Source organism: Leucoraja erinacea, chromosome 1 (genome assembly GCF_028641065.1).
Source record: "Leucoraja erinacea ecotype New England chromosome 1, Leri_hhj_1, whole genome shotgun sequence".
Classification (NCBI taxonomy): Eukaryota; Metazoa; Chordata; class Chondrichthyes; order Rajiformes; family Rajidae; genus Leucoraja; species Leucoraja erinaceus.
This window is the reverse complement of record NC_073377.1, coordinates 25,427,457-25,444,865: the sequence shown is the minus strand read 5'-3', so window position 1 is coordinate 25,444,865 and position 17,409 is coordinate 25,427,457. Positions and strand designations below refer to the sequence as shown.

At 44.3% G+C, this 17,409-nt stretch overlaps 1 protein-coding gene across 2 annotated transcripts in view; it reads right to left on the bottom strand.

Moving 5' to 3' along the window:
* The window catches only part of grp (gastrin-releasing peptide), a 28,641-nt gene extending 16,256 nt beyond the window's left edge, over positions 1–12,385 (bottom strand). The window contains exon 1 of one of the 2 annotated variants that reach the window (XM_055630793.1): positions 12,142–12,385. In XM_055630793.1, the coding sequence (XP_055486768.1) occupies positions 12,142–12,298 (157 nt within the window). In that variant the 5' untranslated portion in view covers positions 12,299–12,385. Of the gene's footprint in view, positions 1–412; positions 1,866–12,141 lie in introns of those variants that run through there. The other variant, XM_055630721.1, reaches the window with a different exon arrangement.
* Between the last annotated feature and the right edge of the window lie 5,024 nt (positions 12,386–17,409).

Genomic DNA, 17,409 nt, shown 5'->3' with positions numbered 1-17,409 from the left:
CCATATACAATGGAGACCTTTGGACTATCTATAAACAGATTTTACTGGACTTTACCTTGCACTAAATGTTATTCCTGTATCCTGTAATTTATCCCGTATCTGTACACTGTAGACAGCCAGATTGCGAGTAGTGGTGCCATCGAGTGTGGCTGCCTCGCCTGCAGCTGTCTGGCCTTTTATTCTTTTTAAGTTTGTTTTTGGAGGTCTATTATTCTTTTTTATGTGGGGGGAAACTGTTTTTCTTAGTCACTTCCTGGTCGAGGATGCGACTATTCTCCCAGCCGCATCTTCGCCCCCTCCTCGTGGCCAACCATCGGGATTGGCGTGGCCTTTCCTGCCGGAGACCGGCCAGAGCTTCAGCTTCAGCAGTGGCGCAGCACTGGATTCCATCACGGAATGAGCGATGCCTTACCGGGAATTGCCGTGTTGGAGCTCCGGAGTGCTGGGACTGCCGGCTTTGAACACCATGGAGCTGTGTTCTGTAGAGCTTCCAGCCACGGGCAGCAGGAGCATCCCGCTGCTGGTGGCGCTGACTTTTCAGCCGCTGACGGCGCTGACTTTGACATCGCGGAGCCTGGGATCTCTCGCCGAGTTTGCCAGCGCTGAATCTCCGCCCAGCTCGGCCTGTCGACTTCGGAGGCCGTGAGGAAGGAAGTGGCCAATTTAGAGGCCCCGGGCCGCTGAGAGTGTTCTTCCGTTGGAGGGCCTGAAACATCAGGCCGCCGTTGCGGCGACCAATAGGCCCCGACCATGGGTGAACAGAGGAAGAGGACTGAACTTTGGTGCCTTCCCTCACAGTGGGAAATGTAGATTCCACTGGATGTTTTTTATATTTTATGTTAAACTCTAAAGTGTTGTGTTTATCTTAATTATGTGTTGCATGGTAACTCAAATTTCACTGCAACAATTGGTGTATGTGACAATAAATGTCCTTTGTCCTTTGTGCAATCTTTCCACTGACTGGATAGCGCGCAACAGAAAACTTTATTGACACATGCACCTCGGTATGTGTCAATAAATTAAACTGAATTAAAACTATGTATATGAGTCTGAAGAAGGGTCTCGACCCAAAACGTTACCCATTCCTTCTCTCCAGAGATGCTGCCTGTCCCGCTGAGTTACTCCAGCAATTTGTGTCTATTTCTGAATTTGAATTACCTCATTGTGGTCCTTGATCTTTCTTTTGGTTGCACGCCCACTGTAGCTGCAACGCTATATTGTGAACTCTGTTTGCTTTCTCTTTGCATTACTTGTTGTATTCCTGTACGGTATGGTTTACCGGGATAGCATGTAAAATGAAGATTTTCAATATATCTCAGCACATTTTCAATATATCTCAGTATTGTTTTCAGATCTGGGCACTATGTTATAGGAAAGATGTTGTCAAGCTGGAAAGGGTACAGAGATTTATGAGGGTGTTGCCAGGACTAGAAGGTCTAAGCTATAAAGAGAGGTTGAGTAGGCTGGGTCCCTATTCCCTGGAGTGCAGGAGGATGAGGGGAGGTCTTATAGAGATGTATAAAATCATGAGAGGAATAGATCGTGTAGATGCACAGAGTCTCTTGCCCAGAGTAGATGAATCAAGAACCAGAGGAGATAGGTTTAAGGTGAAGGGGAAAAGATTTAATAGGAATCTGAGGGGGTAACTTTTTCACACAATGTGTGGTTGGTGCATAGAACAAGCTGCCAGAGGAGGTAGTTGAGGTAGATCCAGAGTAGCACAGGTACTGACCTCCCCACCATCTAAGGGGTTTTTAGGGGGAGCTATCCCAATGTTTAAGAAGCAGTTAGACAGGCACAGGTACAGTTAGGTCAGGTTTGGAGGGATATGGACCAAACGCAGGCAGGTGGGACTAGTGTAGCTGGGACATGTTGGCCGGTGTGGGCAAATTGGGACAAAAGACTTGTTTCCACACTATATTACCCTATGACACTCATGACAATAATAAAGCAGTATCAATACCAAGACCAGATTATTTGGCAACAGACCTTTGCAATGAAGATAGACACAAAATGCTGGACAAAATATGCAGGATGGAACTGCGGTGAGCTGTGAGTATATTTTATGATATTGATATTAAAGTAAATTGGAATTCCACTGTCAATTCAAAATTTCATTGCTATCTTTCACATGCACAATCTTATGTAAAAGACGAAGTGCGTGAGGAACTCAGCAGGCTGGCAGCCTCTGAGGAAATAATGCACAGGCAACGTTTTTGGTTGGGACCCTTCTTGAGACTCACGATAATAATAATAATTACTTTATTTATAAAGCAACTGCAGTTGCCACAAAGTGCTGTACATGAGAACTCATGCTAAGAAGTTATTACAAACCATTAAAAACCGTAAAACAAAGGACTATAAAACAGTAATAATTAAAATACATTAAAAGCACTAAAAACAGGAGCAATGTCTCAGCCAGTGTCGAAAGCCAGAGAATAAAAATGAGTTTTTAGGGTGGATTTGAAGATGGACAGTGAGGGGGCCTGTCTGATGTGCAACGGACAAGGTGTTCCAGAGTGCCGGAGCAGCAACAGAAAAGGCTCTATCCCCTCTGAGCTTCCACTTAGACCTTGGTACCTCAAGGAGCAGCTGATCAGCTGACCTGAGGCACCGGGCAGGAGTGTATGGGTGGAGCAGCTCAGAGAGGTAAGGCGGGGCGAGCCCATTCAACGATTTAAAAACAAATAAAAGAATTTTAAAATGAACTCGAAAGTGCACTGGGAGCCAGTGAAGGGAGGCCAAAATTGGCGTAATGTGCTCCCTCTTTCGAGTTCCGGTTAAGAGGCGAGCGGCAGCATTTTGAACCAGCTGGAGACGAGCCAATGAAGCTTGTGCGACTCCAGAGTAGAGTGCGTTACAGTAATCCAGCCTAGATGTAATAATATCGTGTATGTTTATAAGTGATAGGAGCAGAATTAGGCCTTTCGGCCCATCAAGTCTACCCTGCCATTCAATCATGGCTGATCTATTCTTCCCTCTTTACTCCACTCTCCTGCCTTCCCCCCCATAACCCCAGACACCCGTACTGATCAAGAATCTATCTATCTCTGCCTTAAAAATGTCCATTGACTTGGCCTCCCAAGCCTTCTGCAATGAATCCCACAGATTCACAGACTAAAGAAATTCATTTCCTTCCAAAAGGAACGTCCTGTAATTCTGAGGCTATGACCTCTGGTCCTAGACTCTCCCACTAGTGAAAACATCCACTCCACATCCACTCTACCCAAGATATTAGGGCCAACGTAATCAAAGGATATGTGGGAAAGCAAGAACAGGGTACAGTTTCTGGATGATCAGCCATGATCATTTTGCATGACGGTGCTGGCTCGAAGGTGCAGCAGGCAGTGAAGAAAGCGAATGGTATGTTAGCTTTCATAGCAAAAGGATTTGAGTATAGGATCAGGGAGGTTCTACTGCAGTTGTACAGGGTCTTGGTGAGACCACACCTGGAGTATTGCGTACAGTTTTGGTCTCCAAATCTGAGGAAGGACATTATTGCCATAGAGGGAGTGCAGAGAAGGTTCACCAGACTGATTCCTGGGATGTCAGGACTGTCTTATGAAGAAAGACTGGATAGACTTGGTTCTTGGTATAGAAACTTACAAAATTCTTATGGGGTTGGACAGGCTAGATGCAGGAAGATTGCTCCCGATGTTGGGGAAGTCCAGGAGAAGGGGTCACAGCTTAAGGATAAGGGGGAAATCCTTTAAAACCGAGATGAGAAGAACTTTTTTTACACAGAGAGTGGTGAATCTCTGGAACTCTCTGCCACAGAGGGTAGTCGAGGCCACAGTTTATTGGCTATATTTAAGAGGGAGTTAGATGTGGCCCTTATGGCTAAGGGGATCAGAGGGTATGGAGAGAAGGCAGGTACGGGATATTGAGTTGGATGATCAGCCATGATCATATTGAATGGCGGTGCAGGCTCGAAGGGCTGAATGGCCTACTCCTGCACCTAATTTCTATGTTTCTATGTTTCTATGTTTCTATGAAGGGCCAAATGGCCCACTGCACCCACTTTCTATGTTTCTAAGCCTTTCGCTATTCAGTAAGTTTCAATGAGGTCCCCCTCATCCTTCTGAATTCCAACGAGTTGAACGTCGCTTGTTGCCGTCAAATGCTTAAAAATAAAGTACTTTACTATGCAGTCATGTAAAGGTAGCGCAGTCAAAGCGGAAAGTCACCCGGCCCTGACGGCTTCACTGTAGAATATTACAAAGCTTTCTCTGCTCTCCTCACACCAGTCCTGAGAGATATGTACAATAAGGCATTTTTACATCGTCGCCTACCGCCCATCTTGTCGTGGGCTACTATCTCCCTAATTCTTAAAAAGGAGAAAGATCCCCTGCTTTGTAGTAGCTATAGACCTAATTCACTCCTGAATGTGGACCTCAAAATCCTCTCTAAAGCCCTTGCGCTCCGTCTTCAACGAGTGATGCCCTCTATTATCTCGTTAGACCAAACAGGGTTCATACCAGGCCGACAACCTTCCCACAATACTAGGCGTCTCCTTAACATCATCCATTCACCGAGTAGTGAGACCCCAGATATAGTGGTCTCCCTCGACGCCGAAAAAGCTTTTGACAGGGTCGAGTGGAGGTACTTATATGAGGTGATGGACGGGTTTGGCCTCGGTAACAGTTTTATTCTTTGGGTCAGTCTATTATACTCGTCCCCGGTTGCCTCAGTACAAACAAACGGCACACTGTCGCCCCACTTTCCCCTTCAGGGAGGTACCAGACAGGGTTGTCCGTTATCACCACTTCTGTTTGCTGTCGCGATAGAACCCTTGGCGGTCTGGTTACGCTCAGAGAAGGGCTTTAAAGGTATTACACGGTTCGACACAACTCATAAAGTCTCATTGTATGCGGATGACCTGCTCCTGTACATCTCGAACCCAGTCAGCTCTCTCCCTGTGATTACGAATATTTTAGAATGGTTTAGCGCGTATTCTGGTTATAAACTTAACTACCAAAAGAGTGAGCTATTACCGATTAACTCATTGGCTAAGCAGCTCCCTCGCTCTTTAACCTCATTCAAATGGGCAGAGGACGGGTTTTGTTACCTCGGCGTCTTTATCACAACACCCTTATCTGATATGTTCCGCACAAACTTTCTGCCTCTGGTTGAGAAAGCTGAAAGAGATTTTGACCGCTGGTCAGTTTTACCGCTATCCCTCGTGGGCCGGATAAATCTGCTCATGATGGTCGTCCTACCCAAATTCCTGTATCTTTTCCAGCACGTCCCTATACTTATCACTAAATCTTTTTTTTAAATAAATTAGAAAGGACAATATCTAAATTTTTATGGGGTAGCAAACCGGCTAGAATCCGAAAGGCAATACTGCAGTCTCCTAAGAGTGACGGCGGTTTGGCACTTCCTGACTTTAGGCGATACTACTGGGCAGCTAACTTGCAAAAACTCCTGTATTGGATGAATGATGATTGCGACCACCTACCAACCTGGGTACACATGGAAAAGGCGAGTTCACATCTCCCGTTGCGGTCTGTCCTATGCTCCCAACTCCCCCTTTCTATAACATCTGCGGGTGCAGGCCCAATTGCGTCCCTCTCGCTCAAGATATGGAGTCAACTTAGGAAAAACTTTGGTTTACAAGGCCCTTCCATCTTGACCCCACTGCTTAAAAACCACATCTTTAAACCTTCAAGTACAGACCACGCATTCAAAACCTGGCATAGCAACGGTATCAGTAGTATCAAAAACCTATACAAGGATGGCATCTTTTCGTCTTTTGCGGAGGTCTCGTCCAACTATAGCCTCCCAAACTCCCACCTTTTTCATTTTTTCCAGATTAGGGATTTTGTGAAGAAGACATTCCCCCATTTCCCAAATCACCCCCCTGAAACCCTGACCGATACCATCTTAGCTCTAGATCCCAACCGGAAGAAATGCATCTCTGTTTTGTATAACTTGTTAGGATCGGTTATATTGAAACCTCATACCTCATTAAAAGCTGCGTGGGAGGGCGAGCTGAATATGAAACTAACAGACCAGCAATGGGACTGTGCCTCGGATTTGATCCATTCTTCCCCCATATGTGCCCGTCATGGCCTAATCCAATGCAAAGTCCTTCACAAAGTCCACTACACAAATGCAAGATTATCTAGAATTTACCCCGCTGTTAGGGACACCTGCAACATAGAAACATAGAAACATAGAAATTAGGTGCAGGAGTAGGCCATTCGGCCCTTCGAGCCTGCACCGCCATTTAATATGATCATGGCTGATCATCCAACTCAGTATCCCGTACCTGCCTTTTCTCCATACCTTCTGATCCCCTTGGCCACAAGGGCCACATCTAACTCCCTCTTAAATATAGCCAATGAACTGGCCTCAACTACCCTCTGTGGCAGAGAGTTCCAGAGATTCACCACTCTCTGTGTGAAAAAAGTTCTCCTCATCTCGGTTTTAAAGGATTTCCCCCTTATCCTTAAGCTGTGACCCCTTGTCCTGGACTTCCCCAACATCGGAAACAATCTTCCTGCATCTAGCCTGTCCAACCCCTTAAGAATTTTGTAAGTTTCTATAAGATCCCCTCTCAATCTCCTAAACTCTAGAGAGTATAAACCAAGTCTATCCAGTCTTTCTTCATAAGACAGTCCTGACATCCCAGGAATCAGTCTGGTGAACCTTCTCTGCACTCCCTCTATGGCAATAATGTCCTTCCTCAGATTTGGAGACCAAAACTGCACGCAATACTCCAGGTGTGGTCTCACCAAGACCCTATACAACTGCAGTAGAACCTCCCTGCTCCTATACTCAAATCCTCTTGCTATGAAAGCCAACATGCCATTCGCTTTCTTTACTGCCTGCTGCACCTGCATGCCTACCTTCAATGACTGGTGTACCATGACACCCAGGTCTCGCTGCATCTCCCCTTTCCCAATCGGCCACCGTTTAGATAATAATCTGCTTTCCCGTTTTTGCCACCAAAATGGATAACCTCACATTTATCCACATTAAACTGCATCTGCCAAACATTTGCCCACTCACCCAGCCTATCCAAGTCACCTTGCAGTCTCCTAGCATCCTCCTCACACCTAACACTGCCCCCCAGCTTAGTGTCATCCGCAAACTTGGAGATATTGCCTTCAATTCCCTCATCCGGATCATTAATATATATGGTAAATAGCTGGGGGTCCCAGTACTGAGCCTTGCGGTACCCCACTAGTCACTGCCTGCCATTGTGAAAAGGACCCGTTTACTCCTACTCTTTGCTTCCTGTTTGCCAGCCAGTTCTCTATCCACATCAATACTGAACCCCCAATGCCATGTGCTTTAAGTTTGTATACTAATCTCTTATGTGGGACCTTGTCGAAAGCCTTCTGGAAGTCCAGATACACCACATCCACTGGTTCTCCCCTATCCACGCTACTAGTTACATCCTCGAAAAATTCTATAAGATTCGTCAGACATGATTTACCTTTCGTAAATCCATGCTGACTTTGTCCAATGATTTCACCACTTTCTAAATGTGCTGCTATCCCATCTTTAATAACTGACTCTAGCAGTTTCCCCACTACCGATGTTAGGCTAACTGGTCTGTAATTCCCCGTTTTCTCTCTCCCTCCCTTCTTAAAAAGTGGGGTTACGTTTGCTACCCGCCAATCCTCTGGAACTACTCCAGAATCTAAGGAGTTTTGAAAGATTATTACTAATGCATCCACTATTTCTGGAGCTACTTCCTTAAGTACTCTGGGATGCAGCCTATCTGGCCCTGGGGATTTATCGGCCTTTAATCCATTCAATTTACCCAACACCACTTCCCGACTAACCTGTATTTCACTCAATTCCTCCACCTCCTTTGACCCGCGGGCCCCTGCTATTTCCGGCAGATCATTTATGTCTTCCTTAGTGAAGACGGAACCAAAGTAGTTATTCAATTGGTCCGCCATATCCTGGTTCCCCATGATCAACTCACCTGTTTCTGACTTCAAGGGACCTACATTTGTTTTAACTAATCTCTTTCTTTTCACATATCTATAAAAACTTTTGCAGTCAGATTTTATGTTCACTGCCAGTTTTCTTTCATAATCCATTTTTCCTTTTCTAATTAAGCCCTTCGTCCTCCTCTGCTGGTCTCTGAATTTCTCCCAGTCCTCCGGTATGCTGCTTTTTCTGGCTAGTTTGTACGCATCATCCTTTGCTTTGATACTATCCCTGATTTCCCTTGTTATCCATGGATGCACTACCTTCCCTGATTTATTCTTTTGCCAAACTGGGATGAACAATTTTTGTAGTTCATCCATGCAGTCTTTAAATGCCTTCCATTGCATATCCACCGTCAACCCTTTTAGAATTAATTGCCAGTCAATCTTGGCCAATTCACGTCTCATACCCTCAAAGTTACCTTTCTTTAAGTTCAAAACCATTGTTTCTGAATTAACAATGTCACTCTCCATCCTAATGAAGAACTCAACCATATTATGGTCACTCTTGCCCAAGGGGCCACGCACAACAAGACTACTAACTAACCCTTCCTCATTACTCAATACCCAGTCTAAAATAGCCAGCTCTCTCGTTGGTTCCTCTACATGTTGGTTTAGATAACTATCCCGTATACATTCCAAGAAATCCTCTTCCTCAGCACCCCTGCCAGTTTGATTCACCCAATCTATATGTAGATTGAAGTCACCCATTATAACTACTTTGCCTTTGTCGCAAGCATTTCTAATTTCCTGTTTGATGCCATCCCCAACTTCACTACTACTGTTAGGTGGCCTGTACACAACACCCACCAGCGTTTTCTGCCCCTTATTGTTTCGCAGCTCTACCCATACCGATTCCACATCCTCCAAACTAATGTCCTTCCTTTCCATTGCGTTAATCTCCTCTCTAACCAGCAACACTACCCCACCTCCTTTTCCTTTCTCTCTATCCCTCCTGAATATTGAATATCCCGGGATGTTCAGCTCCCAGCCTTGGTCACCCTGGAGCCATGTCTCCGTGATCCCAACTATATCATAATCATTAATGGCTATCTGCACGTTCAACTCATCCACCTTATTACGAATACTCCTTGCATTGAGACACAAAGCCTTCAGGCTTGTTTTTACAACGCTCTTACCCCTTATACAATTATGTTGAAAAGTGGCCCTTTTTGATTTTTGCCCTGGTTTTGTCTGCCTGCCACTTTTCCTTTTCACCTTGCTACCTATTGCTTCTACCTTCATTTTACACCCCCCTGCCCCTCTGCTCTTGTACCCATCCCCCTGCCACATTAGTTTAAATCCTCCCCGACAGCAGTAGCAAACACTCCCCCAAGATGTAATCAATCTCCTGCCAACCATAGCCATATGTTTTGGTCTTGCCCTAAGCTAGCAGCCTTTTGGAGGAGTGCTTTCGACTTGATAAGCAGAGCCTACGGCCAGACTATTCCTCCAAACCCGCTGTCAGCCATTTTCGGTACCCCTCCCAACACCAACCTCTCTGTTGCAGTTCTAGCTTTTGCAACCTTGTTAGCCCGGAGACTGATCTTGCTTAACTGGAGGCTCACCTGTCCCCCGACACACGCCCACTGGATTAAGGAGGTGCTTTACAATTTAAAGCTTGAAAAACTTAGGTTCTCTCTCAAAGGCTCTACCAAGACATTCCTAGATACATGGAACCCTTTCTTGGATCTTGTTAACTCTCTCAACTTGTCCCGGGACTCGGAAGAAGACTGAGTGCTCTCCACCATTGTTCTGCTCTACTGCAGCTGCTCTCCCCTTAACCCCCTCCCCACACTTATTTATTTAATTACGTACTTCTTTACTGTTATTAGTGACCCCCCCTTTTTTTTGCTTTAAAAAAAAAAGTTAGTACTTTTTGTTTCGTTTATCTTACCATATTTGTGTGGATGTGTATGTATGTGAGTGTTGTTTGTCCCCGTTTGGTTCCGACCTGATTCGGGTGGGTTGAAGGTGGGTAAGGGTAAGGGCTTTGAGGGTCGCCTACATACTGTTGTACAATTATGCCTTGACTGTCACTGTCTGTTATCATTGTATGTATGCAAATTGCTGTGAAATTCAAATAAAAAGATTTAAATCAAGGTAGCCCAGATGAAAATTGCAATTTTTTGTCACATAAACAAGTTTTTGAAGAGATGCCAATGGCACTAATTTGCAGATTAACATCTTTTCACATCTGATTTGAGCGTCTGTGTAAACCTGTAATAGACTCCCCCTCTCCCCATAGCTGGTTTATTTAAACATGTTTTTATAAAATAGCGTTCATATCATCAAGAGTATTTCGCATATATTGAACATTTCTCGAAATAGTTGTAATGTTGGGGAATATGGTAGCAAGAAAAATGATCAAATGAATAGTTTTGAAATTAATAGTTGCGGATATAAATAAAACAAGAGCAACTGTGGCAAATGCGTAGGAAACCGGCATGGAACCGGCAAAGAATTTCACTCCGTCTTAATCCAGTTTGCACTGAGAGAACCGGCAATGTCACTCTCAGAACCCACACACTGGCTTGTGTGCGGGAAGGGAAAGAAATTGGTTCAGGAACTGCGCTCCTGAAACGTGGAGACCGCAGACCCACTGTGACTACAGTCCGTTCAGCGGCTTTGACCGAGCCTCCACCCCGTGACTGTGGCGAAATACTCGGTCCGTTATTACAAACATTAACAAGAGGTGGCGCAAGGCGACCACAACTGGGTCATCCAGATGTCACTTGTGACGATGCACAACACACCATGTGTCAGTGGAGCGTAACATTATTAAATCGCATGTTCAATAAAGTGGTCCTAAACTATTCTGCCCTCAGCCTTTTCGAGAACTTAGCACGGATGCAGCAAATAACGGGTTTTAAATCAACTGCCACAGATAATTAGCTGGGAGACTACGCGAGTATGTCTCACGCCGATTACTGCATTAGCGGTGTCTGTGCGTTTAACCGAGGTCAAGATGCTCTAGATAGGCATGGAGCTGTCTGCTCCTCTTGCATCCAAATTACTACGGCATGGCATAACTTTGACACGGAGGAACGACGGCTTCAGAGGACTTTGCAACTGAGATACGGAGTTCCAGAGTGGTGGGGGTGGGGGTAGGATAGAGACAATGGGAGAGGCTTGCCTAAAGGAAGCCACGGTTCGCATTTTATGCTGAAAAGCATCCTTTATTGTTGATGTTTAAGAAGGAACTGCGGATGTTGCAATAATCGAAAGTGGACAAAAAATGCTGGAGAAACTCAGCGGGTGAGGCAGCATCTGTGGAGAAAAGGAGTAGGCGACGTGTCGGGTCGAGACCCTTCTTCAGACTGATTGTTGGTGTGCTCTTTGACCATAAGGGGAGAACAACACATTTAGATTGATAAGGAACGAGAAGAAGTTGCGGGAAGATAATTGAGATCAACGCCATGTAACAGGTTTGTCGACTGTCGAACTGTTAAATACTTTCATAAAAAAAGGGTAAAATGTTCAGGTTGATTTACGGTTCCATTAAAGCTTCTGTTAACAACGTGAATGAGTTTGATTATTCCCATTCATCGTTTGTTTGTTTATTAATAACATATGCAAACATGTTCAGGTAGCTTCCCAGTAGACGAAAAGTTCTGAGCAAGCGAGTCAGTCGGCAAATACATACATGGTCTTTGCTTTGCAAACTAACTAATTGGGCGTCGAACCTATCTCTAAAGACGTCGTGATACAAGGAATGCTGGAATCTTGAGCAAAACACAAAGTGTTGGAGTAACTCAGCGGGTCAGGAAGGCGATATTTCGGGTTGACCCGAAACGGCATCTGCCCATTTCCCTGCACAGATGCTGCCTGACCTGCTGAGTTACTCCGGCTATATACACAGTCCGGCACTTTGTGGCGCGCCAGGTTAGAGGGAGCGCACAAACACAGGAGCGCGGACTGAACAAGTGAGCCGAAGAGCTTGTCTAAATTAAAAGCAAGAAAAGCCTTTCAGTAACATTTCGACATCTGAAGAGCCATCACATTATAGACTGCGATCTGTCACCTGAAACTTACAGGTTCAAAGCAAAAAGAAAAACAATAGGCAAAATTGCAAACGGCACGGCGTAAGTTAGCCACTGACATGCCCAATCTGTGCTCTTGACAGGTCGAGTCGATGTCCGAAGCGGGTGCATGATTGTGACAAGCAACGTTAGAAATGAATACTCACCCACCGCCCAGTGGCTGCCTCTGGGAAACATCTTGGACAAACTGCCTTGATTTTGAACAGGAGCAGCGAGTCCATAGTGGACCTTGGAACTTGCAATGCTGAAAACTATCAGAGTAAAGAGCAAACGATGTTTCATTAAAATAAGCTCAGACCCCATCTCCTTGTCGTTGCTCACCCAATCCCTCCCTCCCTTCCACCTCTTTCTCCCTAGACTGGAAAATTGCTGTCCCGGAGCGGTTCTCCTTTCTTCACTTACAAAAAAATGATCTCCGTCTCTCTTCAGCTGTGAGCGGAATTTATAAGAAACTGTGACGAAATAGCGAGGAGCCGACAAAATTAAAGCGGCTGACGACCGCACGCGTGATGTGCTGGTGTGGTATAAATCAAGGGTTACGCTATCATCCATCACTATTTTGGAACGATTTGTTGTGCGTTGTGTCTCCCAACACCGGATGTGATGACTTGATGTTTTCATCAGGGAATCCGAATGTTTTATTTTTTTTTACATTTGACCAAACTTGTCAAGATTTTCCACTTGGTGGGAGAACACAGTGGAAAAAAACAAGACGTGTTCTGTGTGTTTTTGCTTCAATGGCCTTTGTTAAATACAGCAGTACACACCCATCTCCGCCTGTCACCCCCTCATTGATAGACTGAGGTGCCAACAGATTGAATGGCAAATTGAGCTAAGATCAGATCAACGTGTACCTAGTTAACGCTCATTTGGACAGCTGGGGCGAAAGCACAGGTTGTAAGGTCGGACCCAGAAGAGATTTTGGGGATTCGAACTTTTGTCTGCCTCCTTGCTCGATAACTTCCTTGCGCCTGTAGTGTAAACCGGGCGAAGCAGAAAACCTCGTTGGTCCTTTGCAGGGGGAATTCAGCTGAGGGTGATTCTTCTCTCTTCCATTAACATCACCTGCTCTGTTGTTGCCCCCGTCTTTCCTTAACTTATGCTCTATTCTCCTTGCGTCCACTTTATTTTGTGTATAATACAAGGCGTTAGCTGCTCTCTTTGTGTAAGGTTTTATGAATTCCATACGCTTCACTCATCCCATCGCGTGTTTCATTGTATTTGCTTTCCAGTCCTCGCCGCGGTACTTTTCGTCGCTCTTTGAGGTGTATTGTGGTGATGTTTCAACTCCAGCTCACGATATGAGTGAACGTTTTTTCCATTGAAGGAAAAAAAGAATGAACGCCCACCTTAGCGATGAACTCCGGAGGAAATTAAAAATATATATCTATATGTATTAATGGTTTTATGATTATTTCTGTTTATTAATGATATTTGCAAATCATTGTATAATTGGAAGTTTCGGTATTATCGGGAGGATCTGAAAGACCATATTCTCCCATGCAGATCAATAGTAATACATTCTACTTTAATCTTTTGAGTGCATCTCTTTGGGCCGGATGTACAGCCAGTAACTTGCGCTTATCCCCGATCTCCACTTTACCCACTCTAAGACATGTTCTCCGGTCTTTAGAGCGAGGTTAGAACCGGCCGTTCCTCGTCCAGGCTTGGCTGATTCATATATTGCACATTTACTCTGAAATCATCCTATTCTGCATGAGCTCTCAAACGCTTTCTCGTAGCATGAGAATCCACAAGAAGTAAACGGCCCAAAGAGAAAAGGAAAAGGTTTCAGCTCGGCCCAATTCATTGCATGAATCAATCTGAAGAAGGTCCCGTCCGTCCCTAAACGTGGCCTGTCCTTTCCCTCCACAGCTGCTGCTGCTGCGTGAGCTTTTAAACGAAATCTTCTCCAAGCACTACTTTGGAATTGAGGGTTAATCTGTCAAGGTAGTTGAGGCAGGCACTATCGCGATGTTTAAGAAACATTTAGACAGGTAAATGGAGAGGACAGGTAGATAAGGTGGTCAAAAAGGCTTTTGGCATAAGGCCTTCATCAGTCAGAGTATTGAGTATAGAAGTTGGGAGGTCATGTTGCAGTTGTATAAGACATTGGTGAGACCGCATTTAGAATATTGTGTTCAGTTCTGGGCACTTCTTCTTCTTTTGTGTGGCGTTCACAGCCTAAAGTTGTAGGCCAACTTGTTCTATTTGATCTTCTGTATGTGCAAGTCGAGTTGATTGCATTAGTCGAAACAGGGCGGACCACGTGAAGGTTGCAATCTTCCACTCCGGTTCTGGGCACCATGTTATAGGAAAGATATTGTCAAGCTTGAAAGGGTTCAGAAAAGATTGAGGAGGATGGTCCCAGGTCTAGAGGGTGTGAGCTATAGAGAGAGGTTGAGTCATCTGGGTCTCTATTCCATGGAGCGTAGGAGGATGAGGGGAGATCTTATAGAGGTATTCAAAATCATGAGAAGAATAGATCAGGTAGATGCACAGAGTCTTTTGCCCAGTAGGGGAATTGAGCATCAGAGGACATAGGTTCAAGGTGAAGGGGAAAAGATTTAATAGGAATCCGAGGAGTAACTTTTTCCACACAAAGTGTGGTGGATGTATGGAACAAGCTGCCAGAGGAGGGAGTTGAGGCTGAGAGAATTCCATAGTTTAAGAAACAGTTAGACAGGTACATGGATAGGAAAGGTTTGGAGAGATATGGGCCAAACGCAGGCAGGTGGGACTAGTGGAGATGTGACCTGTTGGCCAGTTTGAGCAAGTTGGGCTGATGGGCCTATTTCAATGCTGTAAGACTCTATTGCTTTAAGAAACCACTCTGTTGGATGGTTTATTATCTTAAACCATCTTGATCCTGAACTGAAGCTCATTGATATGAGCATTGGTTTGCACTAGATTGAAAGGCAGTATGTTTATGCCTGGGAACTTGGCGCTGCCATTACAACCAACGGGCGAATAAAAATGAGGCCAATTGGCCCATTGTCTCTGGGATAGATGTCCGTCGCTTTGGGTTACATTTCTCATAGATTATATTGTATTGATGTGCAATTTACGCAAGGCATAAAGCTGTAAGAGTAGACTCTAAACTGTCTGCCATTAACCCATTTAGGGGGGAGATCCACCACTTCAGAATGCGCTATAATTTGGAAAGCATCCTTCTGCTGTAGAGAGCAACGTGACGTGTCCTCGGCTGTCTGCTCTCATTTTGCATACAAACAGAATTCCTTCAAATAAATGCTAAAAACTTTCTGTGTTTAAACAATTTCTGAAAGGCTGGCTTTCAGTCGCCTCCTGGGAATGCACCTTGCTTGTAACTCTTCGGTCTAGAACATAGAACAATGCAGCACAGGAACAAGCCCTTCGCCCCACAATGCCAGTGTCAAACATGATGCCATTTATATTGTCTTTTTCAGCCAGAGAAATGATTGGGGTGAATATCCACGGATTTTCATTCACTGGTCTATGAGTGGACTAAATATTGTCTGGAAGAATTGTTGCCCGAATGTCTTCTTTGTAAACTGCACCACAAAAGGAAAAAAAAAACAGGTCACAGGAACCACAGGAGCTCTTCGTTGAACCTGTGGCTTCCATTATATTCCATGTGCCACTGAAAACTATTTGCCTAATTTACCAACAAAGAATTCATTAGTGTTCTCACCATGTCCCCAAATCCTTCACAAGCAAAATATAATTCATCTCAATTTATGTTCTAGGATCAGTTTTAGATAGCAGATAGATTCAAGGTAAAATAGGGTATTTGTGAAAATCTCTGGCGAAAGTGAACTTGTAAAATGAATGCAACATCTGGAATTTTATGTCAATAAATTGGGAAAACGCACAGAGCCTTCTGCCCAGAGTTGGGGAATCGAGAACTAGAGAACATAGGTTTAACATGAGGGGGAAATATATAACAGGAACCCGAGGGGTAACTTTTTTACACAAAGGTTTACAGGTGAATGGAACAAGTTGCCAGAGGAGATAGTTGAGGCAGGTGCTATTGCAACATTTAAGAAGCATTTAGACAGGTACATGGATAGGATACGTTTAGAGGGATAAGGGCCAAAGACAGAGAAGTGAGACTAGTGTAGATGGAGCATGTTGATCGGCGTGGGCAAGTTTGGCCGAATGGCCTATATGACTCTATCATCATGCGCAAATCATTCATAGCACAAGAAGCATGTGAGTATAAATTTAACTCCCCAACAGCAGACCATAGAACAAAGAACAGTTTGTGCTGGATTCCCTTTGATAGTAGGGTAGAAGCAGCAATTGAGGATGTCCAAGGAAGATAAATGAGGAATGGAGGAATGGAGATTTCCAGATACCATGTTGGTGTATGGAAATGGTGTTTTTACAACCCTGCTGAACCTAGAGTATCAATGGTTCAATTATTCAATGGTTCAATGGTCCTTTATTGAGGTATGTGTTGCATTGAGGCCTCCCCTTTGACTTAATAAGCCTCAGCATTACATCTTTGCTTTTATATTCTAGTCCTCTCAAAATGAATGCCAGTTCTGCATTTGCCTTCCATACTACCGACTCAACTTACAATTCTACCTTCAGAATCCTGCACCAGCACTCCCAATCTTATTCTTAAAAATATTTAGCTGAATTTATTTAGTTACCATGCAGATTACTGCACAAGATTTTCCAACCTTTTATGGTAAGAATCAACCATGATCATATTGAATGACGGTGCTGGCTCGAAGGGCCAAATGGCCTACTCCTGCACCTATTTTTCTATATTTCTCTATGTTTCTCTATGTTTCTTCTCATATATTGTCCTCATGAATCATTGTTGGATGTTCTCCAATGACAAAGTATCTTTCTTATAGTACAAAACGTGGAGCAGCAAATAATAATTCAAAAATTATGTTTGACTGGCACTCTATGTAATATAGTGGGTGTTTCGTACATTGAAAATTTATGGGTGGTTTCTGAAATTAGTAGCGAAGGTGCCACAAAGATCGACCGATCACATATGCTGACAACAGTTGTTGTCAGGCGCCAACGCTGAAGCATCATCAGCAGCTGCCAACAGTAATATCATCATACTAAATAATCAATCACATTGTGCAATTCTCACAGACTGCAGAGCAGGAAGGTGCAAGCATTTGTTTTGTTAACTTTAAAAGAATATTTACATGGAGAGTAAAATAAATAGCAGTGCATTCATATGACATTAACAGAGAAACCTTTCTATAATTAGGTAGACAAAAATGCTGGAGAAACTCAGCAGGTAAGGCAGCATCTGTGGAGCGAAAGAAATAGGCAACATTTCAGGTCAATGTTCATACCACTGGCGTGCAAACTGCCTAAGCGAAATATGAGGTGCTGCTCCTCTAATTTACAGTGGTCGTCACTCTGGCCATGGAGGAGGCCCAGGACAGAAAGGTCGG